We start from the raw sequence: 26,931 nt of genomic DNA, 5'->3' as shown, positions 1-26,931 counted from the left end.
TATTTGCAGCCCAATAGAAACTGTTTTTATGTATAAAAATAAAGATATTTTAAGAAAATGTTAATATAAATTAATGAGCTACACAAAATAATAAATTAAATAAATAATATTAGAGCATTAATTCTTTATTCGTACAAATTTAACAGGTCTAATTTTTTACTTTAAATACATTATTCGAAGATGAAAATATTATATATAGGTCTAAGTCAGGGATTCCCAACTGGGTCGATATTGATCCCCTTGGGTCAATGGAATTTTGAAAGGGATGGATGAGCTCGAGTGGTTAATTGGGAGTGGCTGGAACTCAAGGAGTTAATTAGGGGTCTATAAAACTCAATTGGGATCGATTGAAAAGAATATTTTCTATATGAGGGTCAATATAAGAAACAGTTCGGAACCTCTGATCTGGGTGAAATTTATTTTTTATACCTTAGCTTTCGACGGAAAGGATGCGATTCTTTAAAATATGGATATCAGTTGAACTTATCTTTATTCTGCTTCTGTACAAATTTAGTAATTTAAACTTTAAAGAATTTTAAGTAGTTTAAACATATAACTCTCAGCACTTTATTAACTCATAAAATGAATTTTTAATAGCTTTGTAAAACAGTCTTAACATAGTTTCTAAATGGAATTTATTATGAGCGAAGGAAAGATCAACACATTTATATTCAAAGTATTTTCATAAAATTCATTATTATTATTATTACCATATCCATTAATTATAATTTCGAAATATTTTAAATAAATAGTTAATTAAAACGATCGCTAATTTAAAAAAAAATAATTGTATATTAAGTGGCGAAAATATTAAAGTTTGATTCGTTTTATAGCAGTAGATTCTCTTAACAATTTGAAATTGTAAGAGAAAAATATTTTCTCCTTAGCTCAGTCGAAAATCCCCTTTTATCCCTCATAACATATAAATCAATTGGAAAGTTTTATATAAAAAAGAGTAAGAGAAAAGAAAGGATAAACGCATACTTACGAATACACTCGAGATCGGGTCCGAACCATTGAGCCGTTCCATTGTACAGAATGCATTTGGCCCTAGCAAATCCTTTAGCATCGTATCCGTGAAAGCAGTTAAATTGCACCATGGCATCGACATCGAATTTTTCTTTGTCTAACTGTGCACTATGTCTGGCGTGAGTCACTTGGGGTGGAATCCCGCACATTTCTGGCCAGTGGCGCCCGAGATTTGGAAAACGAAAATAAATGTTACCAAATCCATTGTCTATATAATCAGATCAAATACATATTAAACCTACTATACATAACAAGAAAAAAAATTCAGCTGTTGCCTATCCGTAGCCCGTACGAGACCAAAATTCGATCATACGAGTTCGACGAATGGCATTTCAAACGAAATATTGTCTTTTAAAATTCAATTTTAAATAAATAAAGAAATAAAACCGTAAAGAGGAATACAATATATTAAATTATTTTTTTATCTGTGTATTAATTTAGTTAACTTTCTATCATTTTGTCTCGTTTAATAAACTTCTAAATTTATAACTTATATATAAGAAAAGAAATTGCTGTTACTATTCTTTTAATAGCCTATAGCAAACTGCACTAAAAAGTATTTCTTTTGACTTATTTCGTTTTTACTACGGCAAGTTATAGACTATTAAAGTGCAACGAAGATAAAAGAAAAGTTATCCTGGTAGGAAAATTCCTCCTTCAGACTCAAAATTCCACGAACGTCCTTTTTTTTCATTATGTCCTTTCTCAACAAACTCCACAATTGCCTGTAAGGGCGACAGATTGTTACTTTCCTGGACCAATTTCTACGTCACAAGTTCTAGCGACTTTGATTTCTGCCGACATACCAATTACAGAACGATAACGAGACCAAGACTGCTTCTGACGGGAGAAACCAAGCAGAAACGAAGCAACACTTGATTGGTCTCGCACGCGCGATCCGAAGCACAAGAAAGATGTGTAGCGCCTTTTTATAAATTGCAACAAACTATCGGGATAACGTTGTCACTCCCAATGACCTCGTTCGTCATCCCTTACAAAATTTACCAAACTATTTCGTGCCTTAAATCCACGTGTTTACTAAACTTTTCGTGTCTTAAATTTCGATTTATTATCTTAATCGAGTGACTTACTTTAACGAGATCGGAATAATTGCGTTTAAAACTTTATAAAACACGGGTTTTGTCCATGTAACTAAGATTTTGCTCTGGGGTCATCTGGCAGGAAGATGTAAACGTATCCGAACCGTAATCTTTTTTGTTCCGTGCATCCCTTTTCTAGTAAGGCGAAGGTCGTATCGGAGTAATGTTTTTTAAATGCATAAAATAAAATTATAATAGAAATATATTTATTAAAATAAAAAACACGTGACGTAGTAAAATATATGCTTCTTTCTTTACAGGTAGCAATTTTATACAACAACACAGAATATAATTAATTGATTTTTCTCCTTCCAATCCCGCGGATTCCCGAAAACTTTCTACGTTAAGAACAGTTCTAGAAAGATCATAAATTTAGTATAAGTAAGCGAAGGATAACCGAGCATTTATTTATTTATTATTATAGGAAACGAAATAATTGATTGACATTGAATTATTCACTAATAAAATGTAGTTTTAGATTCGTTGTTTACGACGAATTTTATTCCTAAATCCTGTGAGAGGGAAACCAACACCCGCATCACCCCCGTAAGTATAATTAATTTTAGGTTATATTTAAAGCTAGAAATACGTAACTTTTTATTGATAAAATGAATATTTTTATAAATATTTTATAAGTGATAAATTTCTAAAATAAGCTTACGTGTTTTTATATTAAATGTTTTAGACTTTCTTCGCAATTTTCGAGAGGAAGAAAACACACAGCATCTGTCTTTGATTGATCATTTCTCAACTTTCATATAATATCGCTCCGGTTTGTATGACATGACTATATATATAACGTCAAACTGAATTAGGTGATATGAAAATATGAAGAGATTTTATGTCTAGACATTATGAGATTTGTCTTTATCCTTTCCTTCCAACCAGCAACAAAAATTCGGACAAAAATCATAAGAATTTTTTTCTTTTCCCCTCTTTCTTCCTCTGTATGGTGTCGATTAAAGGTAAGAGATTGGGTCAATCCCGATAACATTTATGGTAGAATCATCGAAAAAGTGTATCGTTTAGGAATCACTTGTACGAAACAAAAACATTTAAAAAGAAAAATGGTAAATCGAATATCCATAAAACACAAAATTACTACTTAGAAAAGGGATATGAAAATGTTGTTTGCTACAGAATTTTCTTGTTTTTTTCCTGTATTTTCTAAAAATGCTATTTATTCAAGAAAGCTTTTTACATATTAAATATTAATATTTGATGCTAGAAAATTGAAAATTTTTATAATCACCATTACCAGTAAAAACGTAAAGATACGAAACGTAGAAAGTAGGGGAAGGAAGAAGAAAAACATAAACGTGCTCGAGGTATCTTCGCTGGAAAAATATTTAGAAAACTTTAATTTTTTATTCTTTTTTTCAAAAAAAGAAAAAATAATAATAAATTTAGACTTTGTAGATACGAATTGTGAAGAATTTACAAATGAAAAACACGGCATTTTATATTTATCAACGTTTTAAATGAATATTTTCCGTTCCTGTCCGGCTAAGTACTTTTTAATGATAACTAAAAACAGATATTTTTGCCTTATTAATTCATTTTTAGATTTCATGAATTGATTTAACAAAAGCTCGAAATTTTTATTTAAATTGCTGATCGGAAAAAAAATACTTGTCACCGTAATAAAATGCGGAATTCCGAAAAATTTTGTGTTTAAACGTGCACTAAAAAGGACATTAACTTATCTTCTAGTAATAAAAAACAATTTTTGTTACAGATATTAGCAAATGGCGTGAATTTCGAGGACGTTTACATTGATATAATTCCTAAAATTGAAGATTTTAAAGCGAATTTCGCGTTAATAAAAGTTTAAATTCGTATTAAATTGATGTGAAATTTTGATAACATAGTTAACTATTATTCAATATATTTAAACTCCCGAAAGATACATAATTTTCAAATTAAACAAGCAAATATTAATCCAGAGACAAATCGCACAGACAGTACGTACACTAATTTATTGTTCATATGGGACAATGTTCATTTATCTTTGTGTAAATTGTTTTCGGAAGATAAGCTCAAGGTGCGTAGATAAACTTGTATAAACACGCATTAATATTCTATGGGCGAAATATTAAAGAAGCGTAGAATATAAATGTTGAATCATTTTCTTGTGTACTAAGAATTAATGCTATATTTTAAATTCAATAATGTCCCTAGTTAAATGCAAATTTCAGGATAAACGAGTTAGTTTCGATCCTTACCTTTCTCTTTGCATATGGGGTCGTGATCGCTCCAGGTACCGTCCCCTTGGCACACCCTATCTTTAGGTCCTGATATATAATAATCCTCATCACAAGTGTAAACTGCTCTTGCACCAAAATGATCTCCTGTCACTTTCACTTGACCATTTTCAGGCTGAGGTAGTTCTTCACAATGGAGATCTGTCGGAGGACATGTTATTTGGGTATCAAGCTATTAGCAAATTTTAACAATCAAATTTGTATAATTAATGAAAACTAAAATAACCTTGAGTTAAATTAAATTATTAAGAAAAGTGACAGCGAATTAATTCGATGATTAGTTGGAAAAGAGATCTTTTGTAATTCGATTAAAGAGGCGAAAAAGTTACGTACATTAAAACAAATTAATCAAAAGTAATTATAAATGACTCCAATTTAATTTTGCAAAACGGCAATTAGCGTGATCGAATATAGAATTTGCAATTAATAAATGTTTTACTAGATTAATCGGAATGAAAGTAAGAAATAAGAGAGGATGAAGGCATCATCTTAATGTAATAAAAGAAAAAATAAAATAAGATTCTTTAATAGTTCCATTTAAAATGTAATGGAGTAAAACTGTTTCTCGAAGTGCCTAATTCTATTACTTGTGTTTTTTCTATACATCAATCATTGTAAACAAATTTGTAGCTGCCATTTCAACTCCATCAGTGAGCAACTTAGCTCACGAGCGCAGTAAGTATAGTTAGATAGCTCGATGTTGGTGCAATCCCCTTGATATTTCAACTGTTTTAGTTCCCTGTTGTATGATTACGGCTATATCGTGCTTGCGGTTTGTACTTACCACCATTGGGACTAGAATTCGGGCATCGGTTGGCCATTAACTAGATTGCCTTAGTTTCCTCTCGGGAATCTAAGTTAGGTAACATTATATGTAGGCAATTTACTATGTTTCTCTAACAAAAAAAGACGTTTAAAATGCTATTAAGATCGTCATTAAGTGCCGAGATTCTATACTTATTTATTTCAATAAAAACTTTCTTAATTAAATAACATAAGATAGGCCAATCTAATAAAACTGAAAATTTGAAAATCATATCTGGAATTTATTAGATTTTCCCAAAATGTACGAAAGCTTCAATCAAGTTGTGACGTGGCAGACAATTAAAATGACAAGTGGACGTCATTTACGCATACGTTTGGCACATCTTCGGAATATTAAAATCGTCTAACGGATTGTTAACGAGTGCAAACAACCGAAACAAAAATATTTTCAGACATAAACCAGTTATTTACAGCTTTGGAAGATGAATAAAAGCCTGTGTGGGAGGATTTGAACGTTGCTACTTCAAGCAGACAAGAGCCAGTCTCGTATCTAACATTGAAACTTACGTCACAGTTAACGTGTTAAACCAGAAATTAACTGTTTAACCACCATTCAAAATTAATTAAACGGGTTTGGTCGTAGATATTTCATAATTCCGATCGGCACGGAATCTAAATTAGTTTCCTCAAATTAAATATTTACAAATTATTGATTTCAATATTAACTCTCGATAAAATACGAAATTTGACAGCCTGGCGTAAATTAAGTGAACTGAAAATTTTTATTATATTTCTACAATAATTAAACGAATTTTACTTTAAAAATTAATTCATATTTAACGTAAATAAACAATGCACGAAATATAATTGAATTAAAGACGAGCAAAAATTTTAAATCCCAGCTTCAATTTTTAATTTATTTATTTTTAAATATATGCTCTCGATCTCAAATTAGTAACTTGCCCCTGTACATCATACTTCTCCTTTTAACAATAGAGTCATGCCGGTCATTTATGTAACTCCGGAGTGAAGAAAATTTTTCAATTAAAAATTACGTGACTTCCGGTCTAGACCGGAAGTTCGTATATAGTTAATCGAGCCTCCTTCCCTTAAACCTTCTATATCTGGTCTCGACTTTCATCTATTTAACAACGAGAAGGATAGACAGTGGGAATTTATAGGTTATAATTTTTTCAAATTGCATCCCAGTAGCCTTATTTTTTCGGAAAATAAATTACACAATTAAATTTTTCAGCCTCGAATTGTATTTTTATTGCTGTCATTTTTTATTTATTTATTTTTTTAAACTTAAATTATAATTATTATAATTTCAGGTCGTAAAATTAATTTAAAAAATTGTTTCATCCGAACATATTTTTGATTTTCTAAGCGTAATATTTATACTTTTAACGTAAAATATAATTTTAATTATTTAAACTGAATACGTAACACTAACTGTGCAACTCTTTTGTTAAATTTCTGATTTAGTTTGACACGTAAGATATAAGTAAATCGAAGAAAAGTATACATTAAACTTTAACCGAGTCTTGCAGAAAACTGAAATATCAATAATTAAATATCGTATTTATATTCCTGATAAATTTACTATTCTCCTATCTCATTTAAATCTCCGATAAAGGAACTGTAAGACAATCCCCTGTTTATTTATATCAACGAATTTATATTTTTCTCTTATTTATTTTTTTCTTTTTTTATAAATATTTTATCACCAAAACCGAAACGACGTATTGAATATATATACAAAGAAAGAAAACTTTCTGCTTTAAAATATTTAAATATGAAGAAGTAAATTGAATAGAACGACAGGCAAGAAATGATTACCAACGATATTCTGTCAAATGTCAAATATTTCAGAGATGTAAACAAATAAAAAAATTCATAAAGAATTAAAGGCGAAAGCGATCGTTCTTTAATGCTGTTTTTCATATTTATAATAGGGAAATCCTTGATAGAAAATTTTTAAAAAAAAGAAAAAAATAGAGAGAAATCTTCTAAAATAATAAATAATTTTTTTTAGAAAGCGAATGATATACAAAATTAATTTTGTGTCAACGTTACTTATCGTTAACGAAGCCATTATGTCTGAAGTATTCGGTTATTAAGACAATTATCAAATATAAAAGGTCGTAATCCTTACTTGAATTAAATTTCTACAATTTATTTTCTATTCTTTGCAAAATTAAACATTGAAAAAAAATATATATAAAACACAATATAATTTAATTGTAATATAGGCCTAACATTTATATTAGAATTATTAAGAAATTTATTTCAACGACAGTTTACAATTTTATTCTTGTTGTGAGAAAGTTTAAAATCTTTATATAAATCCCCACCAAGTCCAAACTTGGTAAGCCATAAAGGACACCCCTATCTTATTTACATATTTTATATTTACTAGGCCTATATATAACACTACATGTATGTGTGTGTATAAAATTTTATATTATATAATTTTGTATATATAAAATTAAACATGCAAATACGTACAGTACATACACATATACGCATACAATACACGTTACATAAATATAATACAAAAGTGATATGTATATATGAAAGCGCGCATCAATTTTATGTTATTATTGCTATTATTATTATGTGAATGTATATTTTTGTATATTTTTAATAATTAGAAGCGAACAATAATAAATTTGAAAAAGAGTTAAATGTAAATGCTGTTGAATATATTTAATAGAGTAATATCCAGCAGAGAAGCGATATGAGCTTCCTTCAGACAAAAGCTCTTCAGTTAGGATATTACGGTTTGGTTTTCCGTTTTCTGTTATTATAACCGAAAATGAGATGACATTAACTGCAATGGCGGATATGCAATTTCTCCGGCATCAAACGTGTAAAGCGGGACATCAACAGATACACTTTATCATCAAAATTCTAAATTAATATTGGATTTTTGAGTAATTATTGTTAACTAATACTTTAAAATATTATTTACACGTTTATTTCTGATTTAAAAACTTCGTTCCAAGTTAATTTTTTCTTAAGTTTATGGGTAAAATATAAAGCTAATATTAAAAATTTAAATCGATTTTCTTCCGTGAATTATCTCATAATTTAAAACAGATAATCATTAAAAGTTTCATTCTAATCGATTATAAATTTCGTATCGCTGAAGAAAATCATTCAGAAATAGATAACTGGATGAAAAAATAATATTTATTATTTTTTGAGAGAAACTTTTATCAATAATAAGAGAAGCCACATCTCTATCATTATCTATAATGATATTTTTACGCCTTTGCCATATTCCATAATTCTATCATTATCCTCAGCTTGTAAGTATCCAATTCCATCCAACTTCTACGCTCTTTGGTTTATGATACCTTTCTTTTTTTACGGCTTTCGCTATTTTTCAGCATAATATCGACACAATCCGGACGAATGACGGCTAACGGGAAAATTCCATTAATTATGGCATGTTTTCGATTTTCCAACGCCCTTTACCATCAGCTCTTATTACATCAGGTAGTCAATGGCTTCTCTAGAAAATTAGTTCTGTATCCAATAAAATTAGCAATTTTATACATTTTACGGTATATAACTTATTCTAAATCAATGTTTCTGCTTAAACACAGTAGACTTTGTTAAGTACTGTTAACACAGCATTAATTTAATCTGTGACAATTGCTCTCTCCGATGCAAGAACCTGGGTTTTTTTTTTTTTTTTCTTTCTTTCTTTGGCATATACGAAAGTTCTGGCCACACACACGTCACATATTTAATCTGTCAACAATTCTGTTTTGTGATATTTATATTGTTAACTCTTTTAATAACGTCATTAAACCAAGCCAAAGGTACTTACCTGGTCTGACACAACTCCAGCCACAAAGACCATCGCAAAGGCAACGTTTCCTCGAACTGATGCAATCTAAATCTGTTCTGCACTTCCTGAGACATTTTCGACCTTTTAGATTTGCTTCTCCACGACTTCTCGTACAGTTATCGGATTCAAACGTGGTTTCTTCTTCTGATTCTGAGCAGAGAAATATTGCTGTAAGAAAATGGCCTTTTCCACAAGACAAAGCAATGAAAAATGTCGATATTTATTTGCAGTTTTGTGTTTTTGTTTAAAAAATGAATAAATAATATTTTAATTTTTACAGAATTTCCGAATATCATCAATTCTTTTTTTTATAATTTATTCAAGATAGCGCGCTATTTAATACCTGTGTACGAATTCATAATTTTCTAATAATATATTTATATAATAATTCATTAAAAGGATGTACTGTACAATTTTTACTTTCTGGTAAAAAAGATATTTTAACTTGATATGTGTTATAAATGTAAAATTGCTCAAATAATTTTTAAAAAATTCCCTATTTCAGAAAATATGACACGCTTTGATTACATTAGAAAAAGCATACTTAAAAGTGTCCTCACACCAGATAATCACACCGACTAGTGACGAATGAATAAAACCACTGAACACTGGTGGTGGGTTCGTACCTCACCAACCGGATTGTCACGTGGTTTCCGGATTTCTTCACGTTTATAAACCTAAATAGGGGCCAGTTTCCCATAAAAATCCCCCCAGAGGCATCCCTCCTTAGCAGATCACCCGCAAGTTGCCGTACACAAACATAAACATAACTAGATAAGTACACTTATTAAATTCTTCTGTCCTTTTTAACTTTATGCTGAAATATTTACAACTTTATAAATTAAATTATACAAAATTCAAGTACCAAATTATTTTATTCAATTTGATGGTTATGTATGACCAGATAAAGTTTGCATAAATTGCCAAGTTTTGCTTAATTTCTTTCCTTTCCGTTCATAATTTACAAGTGATAACAAACATCAAATGTTAATATTATAATACTGCCTAATCTTCAAATTATTAAATCACCATTTAGAAGTGTTATTTGGCTTACGAATGCTTAATAATTAATACACAGTCATAAACGATACACCATGATGAATTGGAACAAGTATAATGTTATTGTAGATAATCCTATTATCTTAATTTTCTCTTGAGTTAATATAAAATATTCATTAACTGTTTATTACAGAATTAAAATTTAAAGAAGTTAACCTTCGATTTAATTTAATTTAATTTTTTTTTGTATTTTTTAAAATTATTAAAACGAAATTATTTCTTGAAAAGTCCTGGTAACGATGACTTCTACCATGAGATGATTTCTATTCGGAGCTATACTTGTGTGAAATTAATGTAAAAATATTCTCAAAATCTTTAATTCATTAGAATATCAATAGAAAACGAATTTATAAAAGAAAAATTATTTTACGGCGTATTCTAAGAATTGCATTTTACTTAATCCATTAATGTAGACTTAACACATTTTTACTTATTTTACTTAAATAAAAGCTTTTTATTTCTAATTTATTCCAGTTGTTGGCCCACTTTTCTTAACAAATTTTATTATTTATTCAATAACGATCAAAAGTTATGTCACATTGTCACAATGCCAGGCTGTAATTCTAAAATATATGCTCTCTATCTCAAATTAACGTCTTGCCCCTGTACATCATACTTTTCCTAATAGCAACAGAGCCATGCCGGTCATCTATGTAACTCCGTTGTGGTAAAGTTTTTGATTTGAAGTCATGTGACTTCCGGTCTAGACAGGAAGTTCGTATATAGTTAATATCGAGCCTCCTGTCTCTAAGCCTTTCGGTGCCATTCAGTGCCAAAGATGCTTCGAAGTATTCTGCACTGCTTCACTCAATATGCCAAGGATGCTCATATGTGTCCTCAAAGTCTGTTCATAGTATTGCTCAGGAAAATAAAGAAAACTTGTTTTTATCATATATTTTATACTTGAAAAAATGTATTTCGTTCATTGCTTTGGTATTAGTATTCTGTATTTTCGGCATTCGTATGTCAAGCCGTATTTTTTGGAAGAAAAAATTTATTTTTGACACCTAAAATACGTATTGTACATTACTTAAATCCCAATTTATTGATAGGGAAATTGTGTTATTTTTTTAAAATACAGACAGTTGGTGTGTTAAAAGTTCTTGGCATCATTATATTTTAATTATATAAAAATAAGAGTTAAATAATTAAAATATTCTATCAGAAAATAAAGTCAGTCTCTCATTCTATTCTTCATAATTATTTATACACAGCTTACGACTGTCATATATAACAGAGAGAAAGTATAGAGATCGGTCAAAAATAATCCCTCCAGGATTTTTATATTTTTGGACTCGGGGATCTTGAAATATCGAGAAATGCAAAAAACTTTGGGGATTTTTTCTGTATGTATGGATGTGGGAGGGAGATTCTGTTCGCCAACTTTGAAGCTTAATAACTCCCGAGTCTTTTGTCAAAAACTTATTAAATTTTGCAGGGAGGTTTGTGTATTAGGGCCATTGATGCTAGTAAATTTTGGTAGTTATAGGTAAAGAGGTTGGCGAGATAGAGAGGGTCACTCTAGTGGATCAACTTAGTGAAGTCTTACTCTTTATTAGCACTTACAATTTTTTATAAAAATCACCTCTACCCTAAAAAATTAAACTTCGCAATTTTATAAAAATTTATAATATAACAAGTTTTAAATAAAATCGCATAATAGATGGCACCACACACAATTTTAACTCTTGCCGGGAAAGTTACACAACTCGCTGCTAGATTTTTTTAGACTGTTGTGGCATTAAAATACATATAAATATTTTAAAAATTTTAATATTAATTTTTATTTTAATAATTTCAAAGTTTTCTTAGAGTCGACAATAATATAAAATTAATATTTAAAAAAATACAAGATGGCGAAAAAAGTGAAATTTTAATATTTTAAAGTATAATTTTTGATAAATTATATTCGTATTTTAAAATATAGAAAGATTTTAAAATTCAGGCTATAAAAAGAAGATGAAATTCTTATTTATGCGCCGCAATATTTTAAATTTTACGAGAACAATGAGACTTTATGAATTAAAAATTAAAATTAAAAATGGATAACTTTCTTCCAGTAAAATGCCGAATAAAAACAATAGTTAAAAAATATAAATGAGAAATTAATAAAATAGAAGAGAAGAAAGATGCGGTTAGATATTTAAAGAGAGGAAGAAAAAAAAGGAATTTTACATTCCCGGAAACTTTTGTATTTTTATAAAATACTAAAATGCATAAAGATTTTTTCCTGTATCCGGAATTTTGCCATTGCATACATTTCTTCCATTCTAAAAAGTTTTTTTCATATATGTATTTATTCGATCTATAACATATTTAAGTTAGAGACTTTCAACATTTTATCGACCGATCCTTTTACTGACACTCAAATTCCTTGCATATTGTTTGTATTCAGCCATTGTTGCGCACTCCTTCATTGCATTTACCTAGTTTGAAACGTTTGCAAAACAATGAATTTCCAAAAGGTTTTTTCCTGATCATCTTCCAATAAATTCCCGGTTTAAATTCGAGTGGTTATATCGGAATTTAATTAACTTTCGCTCAAAATCAATTTAGCGAATCCGAACTTATACGCATTTATAACAAGAGTAAGCTATTTAAAAAGAAATTAATCTTGGTTAAATACGATTAAAAGAATTAAATAAGTAAGTTTAACACTGCTTTTTTAATTTTAACAAAGAAAAAGAAGGCTAGAAACGTTTTTACTAGATTTTTCCGGCATTCTTTATATTGTTTTCATCCCTAATAATTACTACCATTACGTTTAAGTCTTCATTTGGTTCAGGAGATATTAAGGGAGTGGGGCCATATCTCCCGAAACAATAGTCCGATTTTTCTGAAAATTTCTGGAACTATTCTCACCTAATACACGAACCTGTCTGAAAAATTTCAGAAATATTTGACGAAAGGCACAGGCGTTATTAAACTTTAAAGTGAGTAAACAAAATCTGCTCCCCAAACACTAACATGTCTGCATACGGAAAAATCCCCCAACATTTTTTTGCATTTATACACGTTACAACCTTCCCTGAATGCAAAATCGACCCTCCTAAAAGGCCATTTTTTGACTTAGGGAAGCTCGAAACTTCTTGGGTTCTTGAGGGGAATTATTTTTTGACCGATCGCCATATTTTCCCTCGTTTATATCACAGCCAGAAAAGTAATATTTAAAAGTAAGTTTTAATTTAAAGGAAAGAAAAATTACATCTTGTAATTCTTTAACAATTTTAAAAACAAAATATTTACCTCAGGGTTATTATAATTCGCTAATTAGCATGGAGAACGGATAGACAAGCTTTTAATTAGAGTAGAACGTCTTGACGAAAACCAAGATTTTGAAACAGAAATTGTCAAGATATTACTCTAGCAATTTTTAGATACAGAATGGCTGGACATAAGAGAAACATCCTACAGGCAGTTTCAACGGAGAAATCGTGTCTTAATGCGTTCACCATCTTGTAAGCTTTCCTGATTCACCTTCGGGCGTTACTACTTTCGATATTCCAATTCTTTAAAGCTGTAGGGGCCGTTTTATAGAGATTATGTTTAGAATTCTCGAAACATCAACTGTTCATTTAAAATTTAACGTATTAAAATATTTCCTAGTTTTACTTTATTTATACAAACTTTTCAAATTACTTTCGACTCCTTCCTGTAAAAGTTTCGTGTAATAAATATTACTTTTTATAACGTTGTTTTCGTTATTTACATGTAGAAAATAGAAATAAAGCTTACAGCCGCTCGTAGACGAGATATATAAATATTTATCTGTAGATTATTAGTAAAACCATTTCCAAAAATCTTTCGATCGACAAGCAAAGTTATCATTAAAACAATTTTATCTTTGACATCGTTTAATGTTTCCAATCGAATATTTTCTTTCCTCTGCCAAATTTCGCGTGGAATATTGAATTCAATTATGATAAAACAATATAAAATACGCTTTACAAATGCAAAATTTACATATTTACTTTTCCGGTTGTTATGTATACGTAACAAGGGAAAGTAACGGAATCGTGTCCAATTTGAGATAGGGGTGGTCACGTGATATATCTCGTGGGGGGTCAGACTTAATGAAGAATTTACTCGCGGTTAGCATTTATAGAGTTCTATAAAACTCATCTCTACCCTCAAAATGAAGTCTTTTGCTATTTTATAATAATTAAAAATATATAAAGTTTTTATAACAAAATCCCATCACAGATGGTGCCATATACAATTTTAGTTGTTTATTTTAGTTAATAATACAAATGGAACTTTTAAAATAAAATCTCCTAAAAGCCGGAAAAGTTGCGCAACTCGTTGCTAGATTTTTATACAAATAAATACTTAAAAATACCCTGAAGTAAAAAAAATACCAACAAACAACTTACAAGAAACGTTAAAGATCACCAGAGCACAAAACTAATTTTTTTTTCTTTTGTTTTTTTTGCCTAAGCAGCGACTGAAACTTATAACATTAAGATCCAATTAAGATTCTTATGTATACAATAAATCACTTAAAAATATCTTATTAAAGGAATTTTTGTAAGGAAATCGAATAACAACTTCAAAAAAATCAATTATTAACCTATTCTCTTACTCGGATCCTGGGGAGGGCAATCGCCCCAAATGCCCCCCTCCGCGGACACTCGTGTTGGTATTAATTATTATTCTAATCTTTTATTCTTTCGTATTCCTTATTTATGATTTAATTTATGCATAAAAATAAATGTTTTTTTTCCATAATAACAACTGTGTACCTACATTTGTACCCCTGTGTAAATAGAATGAAAACATTGATTGTACTGTAAGCACAAAATAGATAGAATTTTACAGTATAATTCCTAAATTTTGTGGGCATAAAATATTTTTATCATTTTGAATTTATAAGTCGAAACTTTTTGTATCCCATTCTTTTGTCACAAAGAAATAACTTATATTTTTTGCAGAATTTTATGAAAATTGATCACAGTTTTATATTTCTTATATTTTCTACGTGACATCAATACAACTGTTTCTATTCTTCCTTCTACTTCTTAAATACGTAAACAGGGGGAAGGAAAGCTTTCTTTATCAAAAATCAAATTATTAAAGCTTCTTTTGTGTTTCGTAGATCTCGATTTGTGAGAATTTCTTCGTATAGAAATCTAAAAAACATCAATCCAAAAGCAATTTTATTCTCTTTCCTTCGCTTTATAAGTTTTTGTCTTTATTAATATCTGGATATAAAGTACAGTTCACGTATTTCAACAAAATTCGAACTTTATTTATACTAAAATAATGCTTTACGTCACAATAACTTTAAAAATCTGAATTTTTTCCCTTTTATTTATTTTTTAAATTTTTGCTGAATTTATTTTTTCCCTTTTATATATGTATAGGGCCTACTAAATACTTAATATATATATATATATATACATGTACACTATAAAAATAAAAATAATTAATTAGGAGAATAGTTTCACAGGAGAATAAATTTTGTAAATTAAGGCTTGTATGTCATGATTTTTATGGTAATCACACTACGGTTCCATAACGATATACTTAAGGTAAAAGATAATTAAAAACACGTGCGCTTTATTCGTCCGTCGAAAAAATATTTAAAAAAATGATTACTACTTTCACGGTTGGTTTGTCTGAAAAATAAAATTTCAAACTTATAACTTTTGATATTTTGGAGTACTTTACAAACTTCTGGTATTTTTGCTTCTACATAAAAATTAATTGTCGTTTTTTAATGTTACTTCCTTAAGATTTACGAACGTTATTTTGACGAGTTTTTGAGTATGTTTACTTATATTGGTGTGGATTTATCGAAGAAAAGACTGGACGAAAAAATAAATAAAAGTAAATTCTACTTGAAGAGATTTAGCGAAGGAAATTGCAGAATTTGAGATGTAGTAGAATTCCTGCAGATAATACAGAAAAAAATGAGATAAATGCAACATATCGAGGTCAAGAATGAAAGAAAGATGTTTGCTTACCTGTCAGTAAGAAGAGTATTTTCCTGTCACCATTAATCATATTCCCCCCTCCCCTATAGTAGTGAGTAATGAAGGAAACGAATGTAATACAGGAGAGTACTTATAGTAACGATAAATTACAAATCCACAAATATCTTAGGAGGAATTCTACATGAAAAAAGCACAAATTAGTCCCCGGCACACGAATAATTTTGATTTATTTCGTTAACACGATACTAATTATAATGTTAATACTCCACTACAATTTAAAAATAATTTTTCTCCTTAAAATGCTAAATATAAAACATTTCCTTGATCCGGGTCATTTTTTAAAAGATTTTTCTCTGTCTTTAACATTGTTAATCAAGCGCTTCATCCATCAGGAAATATTGTTTCGTCCAATGGGAACGGAGAGAGCATCCGTGAAGCGCCAAGTGATTAGTAGAGGATGCAAGTGGTTGACAGTTTCTCTTTCCTAGGAGAGCTCTTTAATTAAGTCGTTAGGCATGTTGAGTGTAGAATGCAGGCACATTACTCACCTTTGCTACGTGAGAATTTTCCATCTGATCTTCTTTTATCGACAGAATATCATCGATAATTTTCATCGTTATAATTTATTATGCTTGACACGTTCACCTCTTTTGTTCTTCGTGAAAAAAGTACTTTATTTAGTAAAAGAAATGCTATATTTTCCGACATTTTCCATTAAACTAACTATTTCAATAATTAAGGATTTGTGGTAAACGTGCCAGCTGACAATCCCGCAGTTATCAAGACGTATATTTGAAGACAACTTGATGCGAACTAACAGATGCTGTACTTCTGCAGCAAGCATGCCAGATGGAAAATTTCATCCCAACATGAAAATGTTTTCAACTGCTTTCCACTTATTTTTAAATATAATTCTTTATTGTGTTCATATCTAGGAATTACATTAAGCTTTTAAGTAAGTAATTAATATGAACACAATTTTAAAAAGTAACTTAACAGTGCAACATCGAATGACATTATTTTAAATATTACAGAATGGTAATTAAGATAAGCTCCCCCCTTTTAAAATATTTGAATGAGGATAATGAACTTTACCTTGTTTAATCTGTGGAAATTCATTTCGTAAAGCGAATAATAATATTTTTATTATAAAAATTCTAATGTAGAATTAACGAAAATACTTCATTCGAATTGACAAAATTTACGAGTTTATAAAGAGAAAAAAACACCAAAAAATAAGCTTAAACACGAATATTTATAACCAATTTATAGTATACTAGATGCGCGTGCTCTGTATTACTCGGGCTTTTGAGGAGGTGGACTTTAGGTGAATAAGGGATGGTTGTACAGTACTTTGTACTGTATTTTTTAAGGAGTTCGAGTATAGCCTGCTGTTGTTCGGACTTTAAGTGGGTGGGGAATTGGCTAGGTTGGGTTGGGAGAGAGTGATAAAAACAATGGCGTTAGTAACTAAAGTACACTTACTGAACCGAGTATTTACAATAATGGAACTGCAAAACACAAAAAAATGGCTCGGACTTAACAGAGGGTGGGCTTTAGCATTGGTGCATTATATTAAAAGGGCAATTGCCTGGGGCCCCCACAAACACTAATCTTTTATAAAATCATTACAGTAGTAAGAATATCGAAATTTAAATTTGAGTATATCTGGGAGTCTAGATTGTCGGTGTGGCGGAGCACAGAACTTAAAAACTCTTCAGAGGTCGCGTTAAAAAACGAACGAGGATATCGGAGGATTCCCCCAAAAATTCTTTCGAAGAAAAATATCTCAGGTCAACACTGTACATGGGGCTCACTAATTCAAATCTGCCTGGGCCCGATGAAGCTATAACGGCCCCATTGCAAACTGCAATCTAAACTTCCTAAAGATATATACTTTTGTTTTCAATTAAACGAGTCTCTTCGAATAATTAATTTACACCAAACTTTGTAAAATATTGTGTTAAGCGTTTGGCGAATTTAAAAAGGGAAAATTTTATGCTGGCAGGCGAATATTTTTGCGTATTTTTAGAATTTGAGGAAACGAAAAATTCTTACGCCTCGCTCTTCCCGGTTAATTAGTTACTTCTGAGACGATATTTAATGAGAATTTTAGAACAATGTGTCCTCGTATACCTGTAGGTAATGGTCTAAAAGTAGTTATTAAGCTAAAAGAGCAACCGTGAGAGTGAATGGTATAAGTTTCTCCAACAGTAAATGGAAAAAAGAAGAGTTTATTACAGTTAAATGACTGGCATAAGGACTGAGAATATTACTGTGAAGGAGTAGCACAAATTGCCCGCAGCTCGGTCATCTGATTGCTTCTATAAGAATGGACGAGCAGAAGATTCTACTTTCTTGCTGCAATCAACTGTTTCCTGTACTTAAAAACTTTTCTCTCTTCATCAAACAAATTTAAATGAAAATTAAAACTTAGAATCTATGGCGAACTGGCTTTAAATATTGATAAGAGAGGGAAAAAACAAGCACACAGAACTTTTGGAAAATTAAAGTTCTTGCATAATTAACGACGATTGGTAAAGATTCGTTATTATTATTATTTTCTTCTCATATTTTCGATTTTAGAAAAAGAATTAGAGGGGAAAAAACAAAGCCAAGAAGGAAAATTTCATGTAATTACTTGGAAGGAGGTAAGAAGCGTCAGATGGAGTTAAGCACTAACATATTGCTATGGATGAGAAATTACTGAATGTTTTCTTGCTGATGCGCATTCCCTTTTAATGGTCTTTTCGGCATTTTGTTCTCTTAACGTTTCATTTAACACCATTTGCACATTTTTTAATTGAGAAGGCCGAAACAAGCGATTTGTGAAAATATCTGCCACGACGATCGCTCTCTCTTCTCACCTCATTATAAAGGAAACCGCATTTCCGAAACATTAATTCAAAACCGTGATCTTCTGAAGTTTGCATTTTATGCCTTCTCTTATTTATAAGTAACTTTTAATAACTTTCAAACTCGGCAGTTAAGCAGATTAATTCTTCGCCTAAATTCACATCTTTATCATTTCCGTAAACAAGAGAAAAATTTAACTTTAACCAAACGTTAATTACGATTAAAGGAAGAAATTATAAAAGTAATTATTCCCATTTAAGCAACGTAAATTATGTTCTTAAGATGTTCATCGTTATCTTAAGAGTTAATTATTTATTACATTCGTATGAATTTCTCCTTAATTGAGTTGTTCCTTTGGAAATTAACGAAGTTTGGAACTTTTCTTATTAAATAAATCGAGGAAATATATAAAATAATTCTTAAAATATGAAAGGAAAACAATTTCGATTCGCACCTGACCGCGCGTGACAATAAAGTTCATAAGATTGGAAAGATTTCTGTGACGTGGCTGGAGGCTGCTCATTGCCGAAGAAGAAAGAAAGAAGTGAATGAGAGTGTACAGTGAAAACCACTCCCTTTTTCTTTTACTTTTCCCTTTCTTTAATTACAACTCATCTCTGTCTCCGTGCCAACCGTTGCTAGGAGTAACTACATTGACCGCAAATGGGAGGGGAATGCAATCAGCAGATGAGCAATACGACAATACTAACATCGGGATGGGGTCCGAACCTTTAGAGCTTAATTGTTTTCACTTTACTCGTAGACAAATTATAGAAAAATATAGAATGGAAATTTATTATTTTCTTTTCTTTTAAATAAATAAACTATTACTCTAAATTATTAATATATCTTGCAACATGTTATTCCTTTGGAGAATGAAAATGGAGTTATAAAAAATAAATTGATGCAATTTTGCCTAATAGGAAGTTTAAATTGGATATGAATGGTAAATTAAGGCGATCTTTAAACCCGAGGAAAACATCGTGGAATGGAGTAAATAAAAAGAAAGGAATTTTTTTATTTTAATTCGTGAAAAATTAGAATTTAAATGCTTATTTTTCAAGCAATTAATCTTACATTCGTGGGCATCAACAGAAAAATTTCCGGGGGACAAAGCTTAGAGACAATCACATCAATAAATTTTTATTTAATTAATTAATTATTGGGGTTTTTAAGAGAGAAAAAGCGTAATATCGAGGGTGTGAGGTTGCGTATCTCGATCACTTCTACGGTTATAATTTGTGGAATTTTTTACACTATTTCGGGGAGGGGTAAGTGTCCCGTTTGCTCCCCTCTGCGGACGTCCACGCTTTATTGTACAGCACAAAACAAATAATAAATTGCGCAGAAATTGTCTTTTTTTAAATAAGAATGATTAAATAAAATTCACGGAACATTTATATTAATTAATAGATAAAATTGCAATTTAATGTATGCAGACCGTAACGAGAGAAAGTAGGATTTAAAGGAAGAAAAAAAAATTAATGAAATTGGAAAAAATTTTAATTCATAATCTTCCATTAACAAGAAAGTCATTCGCAGATGAAGTTATTAAACTTTGGTATCAACCGACGAAAAACAATGGAGAAGTTTGTTAAACTCGGAGGAAGCATGAATGAGATTTGCTTTCAGAAATGAAGACAAACGACTCCTGTTCGATATAGTCGAGTCAGAACGACTGGAAAGCAGTTAAATTGTCAAAAAGTCGCTTCCTTGCCACAAATATCTGATCTCAGAATCCAATACGACTGTTAGTGTTGCTTCTAAAGTGTTCTTTCGCCAATCACACGGCTCGCACCAGATGGTTGTGAGTACTTGATTGATCCAAGCATGCGACTTTACAAGCAACATATGGCTGGCGGAAAACACGCAGATGCTTAACTAAATTAAAGCAGAACCTTGTTTAATTTAGCATATCAACCTGTGTTCTTCCAAAAATACTTTCTTTTGTGTAATTAAGTCGATTTACTAGATTTGGTAAGGCGTATTTTGACTATTAAAATTACACACCAACGTAGATGGCTTTATAACGCGCAGTAATATAAATACTGCTTTAGGACTTAATTTCGCATTTCATTTTTATAACAAGTCAAATAATTTTTTTAAAAAAAAAGTTAAATTAATATCATTTACGAGCAGAAGGCATTTTAAATTTAAATGTTTAAATAAGTTATTATAAAAAGTAAAGGTCGAACTCATTGAATGCTTTTATTTAAGTCTAGATAGGCTATCAACTCAATAAGGTTAACCTTGTTTATTTTTAAAGCCAAATTTTGTGAATTGAAACTTAAGAATGGGAAGAATAAGAGGGATTATTTTAAAATCGGAATTTAATTACATGTATAATTTATTTTTTAATTTAAATTTTACTTTCCGGTCGTCATATAACAGAGGAAGTATGACAATCAGTCAAAAGATGACTCCCCGCGGACAATTTTGGACTCAGGAAACCTCGAAACGTCGACTAATGCAAAAAAAGTTTTGGATTTTTTCTGTACGTACGGATACAGGGAAAAAACCCAACAGGAGGTCACGATTATTTTACCCACTTTGAAGCTTAATAACTCCCGTGCCTTTCGACCAAAATTTATAAAATTTTGCTCGAAGGTTAGTATATTAGGGTGAAACGTTTCCAGAAATTTTCAAGAAAATCGGACCATTACTTCGGGAGATATGGTCCCAAACTCTTAATATCTCCCGAACCAATCTGAAGACTTAAAGATAATGGTAGCAATTATTAGGGATAAAAACAAAGAATGCCGGGAAAGTCTAGCAACAACGTTGTCAGCTTTTATTTATTTTTCATTTTCTAAGAAAATTTATTGTTATTATTATTATTTTAGAACATTTCTGACAGAGATAAAAATTTTTGATTCTGATAAAATAAATGATCTCCACACAAGAGAAATATCGATCTATGTTCGAATTTCTATTCAATAAAACGATCGAAGATCGGAATCTAAATAAAAATTTCTTAATTTTTTTATTATTATTTTATTTTAATATTCCGAATATAATATAATTAAAATTAAGCCATTATTTCTAAGATAATCACGCATTATCGATCCTTTAAGAAATTATTTATAAAAGAAATTTATTTGAAAAGATGTCACATAATAAAGTCAAAATTTAATTCATAAATTAAATTGTATTTTTATTTTTCTAAAAAAAACAATAGAAGTAAATTCGAAAAAATGCTATTTGAATTTTTAATGTTAATTTCCTGTCATTTCGATTTCGACAATAGTTTTTTTTATGTTAACTTCCTTCCATTCCCATTTCCATAATTTCCGTTGAAAACAAGTTTTGCAGCAATTTAACTATTTAAAAGCGTAAAAATTCCGTTAAATGGAATGCAGAGACTAACACAAAGTTAGTTTCTATGGAAGGAAGCGAAAGATGTTTACGCAATTTCCAAAACAAACTTACGAGAGATAAGCATCGTAAAATTGGCTTCTGATATGCGGCCTCCAAAGAATTTCATGTTTAAAAATCATTTAAAGTTTTTTTATTTTGCTTATTTTTGTTGGAATTTCCGAGTAACTACAGCCAGACAGCTATTTGATAAAATATAGCAACTGCGACTTACGCATTGAAAAAACTCGTTTCATAACACACTTTTTTCTTTTTTTCTTCCTGATAGAAAAACTTTAAAAAATAAAATAAAATTATTAATAATTCGGTTTATAATATTAAATATTTTATTTATTTAAATTCTTATTATTAGTAGTATTTTTAAGGGAAAAAAAGAGATTAATTTATTGTTGACGAATATAAAAATATTTTCAAAAAATCAATAAGAAAATAATTTTTTTTTTCCTTCGGTTTCTTTTAATATTTCTCCAAAATATCTTCTAAACTTTTGAAGATTTTCTATTTTCTCCATAAAATTTCAAACACAATAGACTCTGCCAGTAGAAATTTCAATAGATAACCGCCTTATTATTAACTAAAGTATCCAAGTTTCTTATACTATTAAAGGTATCTTTTTATTTTTTAAGTTAAAATATTCAAAGCAATAAAGCTACTTCCATTTATTTCTAATAATAATAATAATAATATAAATTAATAAATACGATGCATTTTCATATGCCCATTAAAGAGGCTTTGAATTTCGTTAGAATTTTTTGCAACGTTTTCTTGTGAAGACGATATCACATCTTTAAAGATTAGGACCCTTAAAAGACTTTTGATTTCGTCTATCAGCTTATATTAATTCATCTATCAGAAAAAGAAGCTTTTTATCGACAGTTTTGACATTACAATTACAGATAAATGATGATCCTACAAGTTTTTGCTCACTGCTAAGCAAAAATGACATTTTCTACATCGCATTACTGAATTTTCTACAAAAGAAAGATATCGGAAGTAACCACTCCTTACTTCCTTTCATAAAAATCGGAATATTATGAATATAGATCATTAAATCTTTTGCTTTTTTCTTAATGAACTCGTCTCTTTGTTTCTTATGAGGTGTTTACATACCAATAATTTCACCAATAACAAAACAAAGAAATTAATGAGGGGCATCTAAACGGAAAAAATTTTCTTCTATTCAAATATTTTGTCAACAAAAATTTTCAAAGGATAAATTATATTGAAAACGTCTTCTAAATTTATGATTGAATGGAAGAAAAAACAAGTAACTAAATAAATAAAGATTCATTTGGGACCGTCTAGTGATCGATAGACCATCAAAAAGCGTTGTCAATGAGCACAATTCGACAAATTTAAATAGCCTGTAGCATATTTTATGTTTCCAATGTGTAGTTAAAACTGTTTATACTTCAGTTGTGCTTAATATTTAGATATAATGTGAGTCCACTTATGACAATTCTTCACTTGCTTTCAGTATCGTTTAATATATAACGTAGTTGACACTAAAAAAAATTCATTTTACAGCTAGCGCGTTATCCTATGGGCAAAAACAGCAATTTTCAACGACCCACACTGACAGGGGCCCCAACCAATCTTTTATAAAAAAAATTCCCTCAAAGAAAAATGTCTACAGTCAACACTTAAGTCTATAAAACTCAAAATTACGATGACATTTTAAAAATCTACAGTGATTATTATTTAATCTTTAAGTTTCACACAGTATATTAACATTAAAATTATCTTTCTTTCCTCAAAACCCGAACACCCAGACATAAAACCTACAATAAAATATCATTAGAACTGATGAATATCTCCTAATTCCGTTCTTAAACCAGACTTTAAATAGTGATTTAGAAATATAAACCAGACATATTTTTAATAAGACATTTTTTTTCTTAAATGAAATCAAGAGATCCATATTTAAGTTGCTTATCTCAGTTTAGCAGACCTGACTGATCCTTCAATCAAACAACCCTTTCGAAGACAAATCCAATGATATAGGACCTGTATAAACAGTAAAACTCGGCTATTAAAAGTCAATGGAAAAGGGATATATCCGCCCTGGGCTAACCACATCTGGACATCCAAGATAAGCTAACACCTAGTCAAGTATCTTTGTTACATTCTATTACTTCTCCAAATAACAGGGAAAGGTTTGATTTACGATTTCCTCTTTCTCCTACCGGAATTTACTATGTACTTTGTAAATTTTACATCCACCCGTAAATCTACTAACTTATCTGTTCATCTATGTCTTGTCGACTACATATATCTTTATCTGTAGTCTATTCCGCACCTCGTAAAAGGATTTTGATAAGCTCGGCCAGTCAGCAGAATTCCGTTTCAAACTTAAAATCTAACCTAGATTTAACCAGTGCCAAAATAACTGATGGATAAACAGTTCTTTCTTCCAGTATCCACTGGCTTTATCCTCATATCGAGCCTTAATCCGCCGCCATATCGATATTTTGCAAGTTAAAATTGATAACAATTTTTTGTCTTTCTAAGCAATTCTATCGATTTGAGTCTATGTGTAATAGGAACTGACTTTGGGATGTGGAAAAAAATGCCGTAATATATGGCCGGATAGAGAGGATTTTTAAATCGATACCGGATATCATCATATTAAACTTAATCACGGTGACATCGGGGACATTATTTTTGGCTCCTCGAATTCGTGATATTTATTTACTATTTAAAGGCCGATCAATCTTACTTAATGAAGTTATTTTTAGCATATTTTGATCTGTATGCTAACCAAATTCTTTCCGGCTATTTTTGTATTTCAATAATAGAAATCAGCAACAGATAATAAGCACAAAACTTTCAGCCTGCATAAAAAAAAAATCTTTCCGAACTAAAATAACAATTTAGGCCTATAATTAGTAAAAATATTAAATAAACACACCGATCGAGATGATTTTTCTAAGAAAACGAGAAATATTCTAGGTTTATATTTTACCGAAATATTCCAATTTCGGAAGACTTTATCGACAAAATCCAAATTAAGAAATCCAGTAGACCACACATCATCCTGATTTACTGTATAAATTTTCACTTTTCCATTTTGTCAATTTTTGCTTTCTTACATAATGTATAGAGAAGGGATTTTTCTCTTCTCTCTTCCAAATGTCTATGTGAAAGACGAAAGAGAAAGTTTTAGAAAATGTGAAAAACCTAGAAGAAAGTGATTTGCTATACTGATTTCCGAAGTCGACTTACTATAGACATGTTTGGTCTAATCTCTTCCTCGTCGGAGTTTCCGACTCGACAACAGCTAGTTTCAATCCTCTATTGTGCCATCTTTTTCGATTTTACTTATACACGCTCTTCTTTCCATTTATATATATATCTCCTTGTGACGAAGAAGAATTTATTTTCCAATTCGCTTTTTACAATTCACATTATAGTAAAATCTACAATTTTAAAATTCTGCAAAATAATCGATGCGCTACTGTAGAAAACAGAACATTTGCGTATGATCAATAAATAATATTACACTATTTATAGAACGACATTAAAGTTCAAATACTCTTATCAAACTTAGAATATGCAAAGTAAACATACAAGTAAAATTTTATATAACTTATTCCAAAGAAAAAATAAAAGAAACACTAAGCAGGAAAGGTAAATAAGTAAAAAACCGGAGATTTAAAATTGTAATTTTGTGTGTTTTTTTTTTTTTTTTTGAAGAGACAACAGAAAAAATTACAGCTTCTCCGGTAAAATATCTATAAATCTACCAAGTCGGACTTTACTCTCGCACATTTCGACTCTGCAAAGTTTATAAATAGTCATATCGTGTGCTGACGACACCAGTTGTTTCGTATGTATGTATCCCTTTAATGCAAACATTCATCACTAACACCTGGACGTTTCAATTTGACTACAAATTCGCTTAATTGACAAACAGTACGGTTTAAACAAATCGATGAATGAATTCGTTAATCGGATTTCCATCTACACGACAAAATAAATTATTTAATTACCTCAAGCTATCTTGGCATATATACACATATTGATATATATATATATATATATATATATAATAAACTACAATTTCTATAAAGAGAATATTAAGTGGGAAGAATGTAAACACTTAAAAAACAAAAAGGTGTTTTCGCTAGCATTTGACATTAATCTTTGACAGTAAAGTTTGTCTAACGCTGAAAACTGTTATTTACGTACCTGCTGCTGTTATCATGCTATCAAATAACAGCACCATAACGTAAAATGCTGCCCTCGGAGACATAGCCACGTGTGAACCGTTCAGCTCGAAGTCTGCAGCTCTTGTGTTGCTGTTGGTGTTTGTCGCCAGCGTGGCTCTCCAACTATGACGCAAGCACATCTCTCCCTATTGACAACTCTAAGAAATACGTTTCGGATGCAAAATTCATCCTTTAAATGTCAGATTTATAAATATCTCATTGTACAGACAACAGACTTAAAATTAAATCTTTTACCATCATTTATTTTTTTGTTTGCGTGGTTAAAAATTTAGAGTGTGAATAATGTATCGAATAACACAGCGAAGTTGGCATTCAGCTGTTTGTAAGACTTGTCGGTATCCGCTAAAAATTCAATTTAGATACGACTGCTGTCAACTTCATACCACATTCGAGCATATTGTGAGTCCATGCATTATGTATAGGAGCACCCAATAAACTACTGGTCTTATA

The 26,931-nt window shown here is 30.1% G+C and overlaps 1 protein-coding gene across 1 annotated transcript in view; it reads right to left on the bottom strand.

Annotated features, from left to right (window-relative positions):
• Window positions 1-26,644, bottom strand: part of LOC136990207 (sushi, von Willebrand factor type A, EGF and pentraxin domain-containing protein 1-like) — a 65,922-nt gene extending 39,278 nt beyond the window's left edge. Inside the window, 4 exon segments of the mRNA XM_067288588.1 lie at window positions 989-1,180; window positions 4,355-4,534; window positions 9,003-9,173; window positions 26,441-26,644. Of these exon segments, the coding sequence (XP_067144689.1) occupies window positions 989-1,180; window positions 4,355-4,534; window positions 9,003-9,173; window positions 26,441-26,600 (703 nt within the window). The 5' untranslated portion in view covers window positions 26,601-26,644.
• Between the last annotated feature and the right edge of the window lie 287 nt (window positions 26,645-26,931).

Source organism: Centruroides vittatus, unplaced genomic scaffold (assembly GCF_030686945.1).
Source record: "Centruroides vittatus isolate TY-2023 unplaced genomic scaffold, ASM3068694v2 scaffold_861, whole genome shotgun sequence".
Lineage (NCBI taxonomy): Eukaryota > Metazoa > Arthropoda > Arachnida > Scorpiones > Buthidae > Centruroides > Centruroides vittatus.
The sequence above is the reverse complement of the archived record's forward strand: the minus strand, read 5'-3'. Positions and strand labels throughout refer to the sequence as shown.